Source organism: Lucilia sericata, unplaced genomic scaffold (assembly GCF_015586225.1).
Source record: "Lucilia sericata isolate MDLA Ls3-8-SP2 unplaced genomic scaffold, ASM1558622v1 Contig001009F_arrow, whole genome shotgun sequence".
Lineage (NCBI taxonomy): Eukaryota > Metazoa > Arthropoda > Insecta > Diptera > Calliphoridae > Lucilia > Lucilia sericata.
Window position 1 is genome coordinate 56,030 of NW_023994991.1, and position 6,471 is coordinate 62,500.

Genomic DNA, 6,471 nt, shown 5'->3' on the forward strand with positions numbered 1-6,471 from the left:
ACTATAGACTAGACTATAGACTAGACTATAGACTAGACTATAGACTAGACTATAGACTAGACTATAGACTAGACTATAGACTAGACTATAGACTAGACTATAGACTAGACTATAGACTAGACTATAGACTAGACTATAGACTAGACTATAGACTAGACTATAGACTAGACTATAGACTAGACTATAGACTAGACTATAGACTAGACTATAGACTAGACTATAGACTAGACTAGACTAGACTATAGTCTAGACTAGACTATAGACTAGACTAGACTAGACTATAGACTATAGACTAGACTATAGACTATAGACTAGACTAGACTATAGACTAGACTAGACTAGACTAGACTATAGACTATAGACTATAGACTAGACTAGACTAGACTATAGACTAGACTAGACTGTAGACTAGACTAGACTATTAACTAGACTAGACTATAGACTAGACTATAGACTAGACTATAGACTAGTCTATAGACTAGACTATAGTATAGACTATAGACTAGACAGTGGACTAGACTATTCACTAGACTATATACTAGACTATATACTAGATTAAAGACTGGCCTATAGGCTAGACTATCTGTTACCTAGTTTATAGTCTACTCTATATAATCTATATCCCTACATCATAAGCAATCTTAAATTTCTTGACTTTCTCCTTATCAATTGATTTAGTTTTTCTGGGAAATATCAACTTTTGTTTTATCATCGAAGAGCTGGGTCTGTCAAAATTAACGGCGGCCCCGGCTAGTAATAAAACTTGTTGCCTTAAAAAAAAATTTTCATTTAACGGAATTTGTTACTGTTCTTTTTCTAAATTACTGAGAAGATTGTCTGGCTTTCGTTCAAATATGTATTTATGAGCGAAACGATTTCACAAATGTGATGAACATTTATAACAAACTAGATCATAATGTTTTATTTATACTTAGGTACATATATGTACTTTGAAATGCGTATGGGTTTTGGGGTTTTTATAGACTATTTCAGTTAAGAACTGTGATTATATATTTTTATTCTAAGCAACTAACAACCGCAAGACAAGTATTTTTAAAATACTTTCTTTAGTCATTATTATCATTATTATACCACTGAGCACTGAACGCTTTATAAATTGTTTCATATTGTAAGGTCTAGCTTGTTAAATGTATCGCTGCCCTAATGGGTTAAACAAGATAAAATTATACATTTTTGTATAACATCCATCACATCATTGTTCAGAACACAGTATTACGTGGGCCATGAAACTCTTCACTATTCTAATTTTGCAATTTCTCACTATTTTCCTTGTATTCCAATTTAATGTGGAGGCAAGTGAAAATAAACGTAAATGGTTGGAAATTGATAACGAACTGTATCGTGTTGAACCGGAGGCCAAGGTAAGGTATTACTTTAAAGTTTTTTATTAGGCCAAATTATTTAAATTTCGCTTTTGCTAATAGTACACTTGGGAACAGGCCGCGGCCGAATGTAAAAAGGAACATTCAAATTTGATTAGTCCCCGTGGTGGTGACTACGACTATGTTAAACTGAAAGAGGCCATTAAAAAGAATTTTAGTGAGTTGTACTAAACATTTCTAAACGAAAAGTTTAATTTTTTTTTTTAATTTTTAAAGAACATTATGCTCCTTTTTGGACCAATACTAAACAAAAATGGACCAATGTTTTGCATCAAATCGGTTTGGGAAAATATAATGGACAAAGATGTAATAAATTTGATAATTCCACAAATTTTAAATATTTACCCGATAATTGTGATCAGCAGCATGGTTTTATTTGCGAGAAATCTTTACTTAAAGGAAATTCTTCGTTTAATAGTAACAACATCGTGTATTTTGTACAACCCGAAGAAAAAGTATTTCATTTTTTCGTAAATTTTTTTTTCGATTCCTTATTTATTCTAAAATCTCAATTTGTAGTTCACTTGTGAAAAAGCCTATGATGAGTGTGATAAACGTCAAATGTCTTTGGTGGTTATAACAGATTATGCTAAAAATCGTGTTCTTAAGGATTATTTATTTATTAATTATGGTTCTGCACCCAGTTATTGGTTTGGCTTTAATAACGAGACCCATTACAGTTGTGCTACTCCCCGAAAAAATAATCCCATTAAATACGATTCCGAATTGGGTTTTATCTGTCAGCGTAGTTATGTAAAGGCTCAGAATGATTCGAATTTCTATTTAATTATATTATTATCAGCAGCGGCCATTGTCGCCATTATTATTTATGCATTTACCCGATGTTTGTGCTATAGAAAAGTCCAAAAATTTTTTGTACCAGAAGTATATTATCCAGAAGAAATTTATATCAAATAATTATAAAAAAATTTTAAATATTTTAATAAATTTAATATGATTATTTTAAATGCTTTAAATATTCTGTTCTATGAGGTCCTGTAGTCATTATGGAGCAAACTCGAGGCGATCTCTTAAACCAGTTTTTAAAGTATACCAATCGGTTCAGAATCATTTTCTAAATCGATTTAGCTATGTCCTATAGACTAGTATACGGACTAGACTATAGACTAGAATATGGACTAGACTGTAGACTAGACTATAGACTAGACTATAGACTAGACTATAGACTAGACTATAGACTAGACTATAGACTAGACTAGACTAGACTATAGACTAGACTAGACTATAGACTAGACTATAGACTAGACTATAGACTAGACTATAGACTAGACTATAGACTAGACTATAGACTAGACTATAGACTAGACTATAGACTAGACTATAGACTAGACTATAGACTAGACTAGACTAGACTACTAGACTATAGACTAGACTATAGACTAGACTATAGACTAGACTATAGACTAGACTATAGACTAGACTATAGACTAGACTATAGACTAGACTATAGACTAGACTATAGACTAGACTATAGACTAGACTATAGACTAGACTATAGACTAGACTATAGACTAGACTATAGACTAGACTATAGACTAGACTATAGACTAGACTATAGACTAGACTATAGACTAGACTATAGACTAGACTATAGACTAGACTATAGACTAGACTATAGACTAGACTATAGACTAGACTATAGACTAGACTATAGACTAGACTATAGACTAGACTATAGACTAGACTATAGACTAGACTATAGACTAGACTATAGACTAGACTATAGACTAGACTATAGACTAGACTATAGACTAGACTATAGACTAGACTATAGACTAGACTATAGACTAGACTATAGACTAGACTATAGACTAGACTATAGACTAGACTATAGACTAGACTATAGACTAGACTAGACTATAGACTAGACTATAGACTAGACTATAGACTAGACTATAGACTAGACTATAGACTAGACTATAGACTAGACTATAGACTAGACTATAGACTAGACTATAGACTAGACTATAGACTAGACTATAGACTAGACCATAGACTAGACTATAGACTAGACTATAGACTAGACCATAGACTAGACTATAGACTAGACTATAGACTAGACCATAGACTAGACTATAGACTAGACTATAGACTAGACTATAGACTAGACTATAGACTAGACTATAGACTAGACCATAGACTAGACTATAGACTAGACTATAGACTAGACTATAGACTAGACTATAGACTAGACTATAGACTAGACTATAGACTAGACTATAGACTAGACTATAGACTAGACTATAGACTAGACTATAGACTAGACTATATATTAGACTATAGACTAGACTATAGACTAGACTAAAGACTAGACTTCACCCAGTCCCCATATAACTGAACCCCAGAATCAGTAATCATATAACTGATTTCCGGAATAGGGCTTGTAGACCTTGTAATCATATAACTGAACCCCAGAATAGGGCTTGTAAATCTTGTAATCAAACTACAGCTCGCAATTTTGATGATAATTCAGTGAAATTTAATACATGATCTTCTATTGTCCCAAGGACGAAGCCTATTGAAAACGGTTATAGCTAGTCCTCACATAATTGAAACCCACAATGGAGCTTGTAAACCTTGAAATCAAATAACAGGTCGAAATTTTGAAGATAATTAAAAGAGATTTGTTACCTGATTTGCTATTGTCCCAAGGAAAAAATTTATTGAAAATGGTTAAGATCGGTCCATTATATCACCTAGTCCCCGTATAACTGAACCCCAGAATAGGGCTTGTAAATCTTGAAACAGACTGCAGGTCGCAATTTTTAAGATAATTCACCAAATTTGTTGGAGATTGGTCCACATTTTCCCTAGATATAAAAACTATATAAAAAATTAGTTTTTAAGCAATAAAATGCTTAAATATATATCGGAATCATTATAAAAAATAATTATATTAATAATACATTATATTCCTTTAACAGAAGCCATGCCCAACTACAATTTCTTACTTGTTAAATATTATTAGTGTCCAATATCCATTGACCACTTTACATTTAAATTCATAACTTATTATGTTTATAATGGATAATACAAAAATCTAAAATATCATCATATAGTATATCCGTATAAAGTTTACAATTTTGCGGAATTTCAAGACCAAATGTTTGTTCTGTACCATTCTTAAAGCGCACTGTACCACCGGTAATTGCAGATTCACAAATAACACCTTTCGGTTCTGAACATTTAGATTGTTGGATTGAGGAATATTTAAAATAACTGCATAAATTATTACGTATGATGCCTCCATTAACCCAATATTCTGCATTGTTACCATAGTTTTTAGTTATTAGGGCAGCTAATTCATATTTGTCCTTCAACAACATATCCATACCCTTGTCATTACACAAACTCAAAGCTGTATACCAATTATGCTAAAAAGTTAAGAACAGAAATGAGAAATTTAATTATTTTTTATTTTCATTCACTTACTTCTGGCTGTATAACAATATAATACAAATTATTTTTTTCTAAGTACCATTTAACATTTTTATTGTGATTTACATTTTGTACGAATTGAATAGATTGAATTGCGAATAAAATTAATGGAATTATTAAAAACGAATGTCTCATTTTAAGTGTTGTCGGCTTTATGGTTAACATAGAAATGTTAATATTTAATATTTGTTGTTATAATTAAGTATAATATAAAAATGATTAATGTTGTTTTTTTTTTTTTTTTTGTTGTTGTTGGGGATTACCCGTACTCATGTGGGGTATTGCGTTGGAACTAGAAAAAATTGGTTATGGGGGGAGGATATAGGGAGTAGTGTTTGTGGACATTCGATTTAAACTTACTACATTATATAGGTGACAGGAAAGACTTCTGGGGGAAGTTTGTTTCACATACTAAAGACTAAGGATGAATTCTTCCTGTAATGCATTGTGCGATCCACTGGCCAGTCGACCACATATGGGTGTGTTACGCAAAAAGATGCGGGTTTTGGGAACAAGTTCCCTAATTTCAGAAGAACATTGTACATCGGTAGAACAGTGAAACATAGCCCACATTGCGACGGTGGTCCAATGAGTCAATAGAGCCACCGATAAATACCTTCGCCACCTCCTGTACGCGGTCGAGTAGCCACAAAATAGATTTTGAAGCACCGGCCAATACATGAGAATTGTATTCTATTATAGGTCGGAGTTCAGTTCTAGTTTAGTTCTAGTTCATTCTAGTTCAGTTCTAGTTCAGTTCTAGTTCAGTTCTACTTCAGTTCTAGTTCAGTTCTAGTTCAGTTCTAGTTCAGTTCTAGTTCAGTTCTAGTTTAGTTCTAGTTCATTCTAGTTCAGTTCTAGTTCAGTTCTACTTCAGTTCTACTTCAGTTCTAGTTCAGTTCTAGTTCAGTTCTAGTTCAGTTCTAGTTCAGTTCTAGTTCAGTTCTAGTTCAGTTCTAGTTCAGTTCTAGTTCAGTTCTAGTTCAGTTCTAGTTCAGTTCTAGTTCCGTTCTAGTTTAGTTCTAGTTCAGTTCTAGTTCAGTTCTAGTTCAGTTCTAGTTCAGTTCTAGTTCAGTTCTAGTTCAGTTCTAGTTCTAGTTCAGTTCTAGTTCAGTTCAAGTTCAGTTCTAGTTCAGTTCTAGTTCAGTTCTAGTTCAGTTCTAGTTCAGTTCTAGTTCAGTTCTAGTTCAGTTCTAGTTCAGTTCTAGTTCAGTTCTAGTTCAGTTCTAGTTCAGTTTTAGTTCAGTTCTAGTTCAGTTCTAGTTCAGTTCTAGTTCAGTTCAAGTTTAGTTCAGTTCTAGTTCAGTTCTAGTTCAGTTCTAGTTCAGTTCTAGTTCAGTTCTAGTTCAGTTCTAGTTCAGTTCTAGTTCATTGTAATATAGAAATACTATAGTAGACCTTATATGCGTGCTATGAGCAATTATTGAGTGTTTTAACCCTATACGATTATTTTTTAAAAAATTATGTGCATTTTTTTGATTTTCGATGATGGACTTTATAAGGGAGCTCTGGCCAACGGATCCAGAAAAAATTTCACAGAATGATTTTTCTATGTATAAAAGGAATTTTCGATATCATTATTAGTTCATGGGTTATTTACGAAAACTCA

At 32.4% G+C, this 6,471-nt stretch overlaps 2 protein-coding genes across 2 annotated transcripts in view; one reads left to right on the forward strand and one right to left on the reverse strand.

Annotated features, from left to right (window-relative positions):
- The first annotated feature begins 1,217 nt into the window (after window positions 1-1,217).
- On the forward strand, window positions 1,218-2,371 carry LOC119609578. Its single transcript, XM_037964423.1, has 4 exons — window positions 1,218-1,382; window positions 1,446-1,560; window positions 1,620-1,858; window positions 1,923-2,371. The coding sequence occupies exons 1-4, from the start codon at window positions 1,245-1,247 to the stop codon at window positions 2,319-2,321; spliced, it is 891 nt and encodes a 296-aa protein (XP_037820351.1). The 5' UTR covers window positions 1,218-1,244; the 3' UTR covers window positions 2,322-2,371.
- Window positions 2,372-4,342: 1,971 nt separating this feature from the next.
- LOC119609582 overlaps window positions 4,343-6,471 on the reverse strand; it is a 14,820-nt gene continuing 12,691 nt past the window's right edge. Inside the window, exon 4 of the mRNA XM_037964426.1 lies at window positions 4,343-4,798. Within this exon, the coding sequence (XP_037820354.1) occupies window positions 4,794-4,798 (5 nt within the window). The 3' untranslated portion in view covers window positions 4,343-4,793. The remainder of the gene's footprint in view (window positions 4,799-6,471) is intronic.

Bases quoted from the DNA above. Each gene is read 5' to 3' on its own strand.
- LOC119609578 (XM_037964423.1), top strand. From the start codon at position 1,245: ATGAAACTCTTCACTATTCTAATTTTGCAATTTCTCACTATTTTCCTT. The intron at 1,561-1,619 runs GTGAGTTGTACT...TAATTTTTAAAG, and splicing joins GGCCATTAAAAAGAATTTTA to AACATTATGCTCCTTTTTGG. The intron at 1,859-1,922 runs GTATTTCATTTT...CTCAATTTGTAG, and splicing joins TTGTACAACCCGAAGAAAAA to TTCACTTGTGAAAAAGCCTA.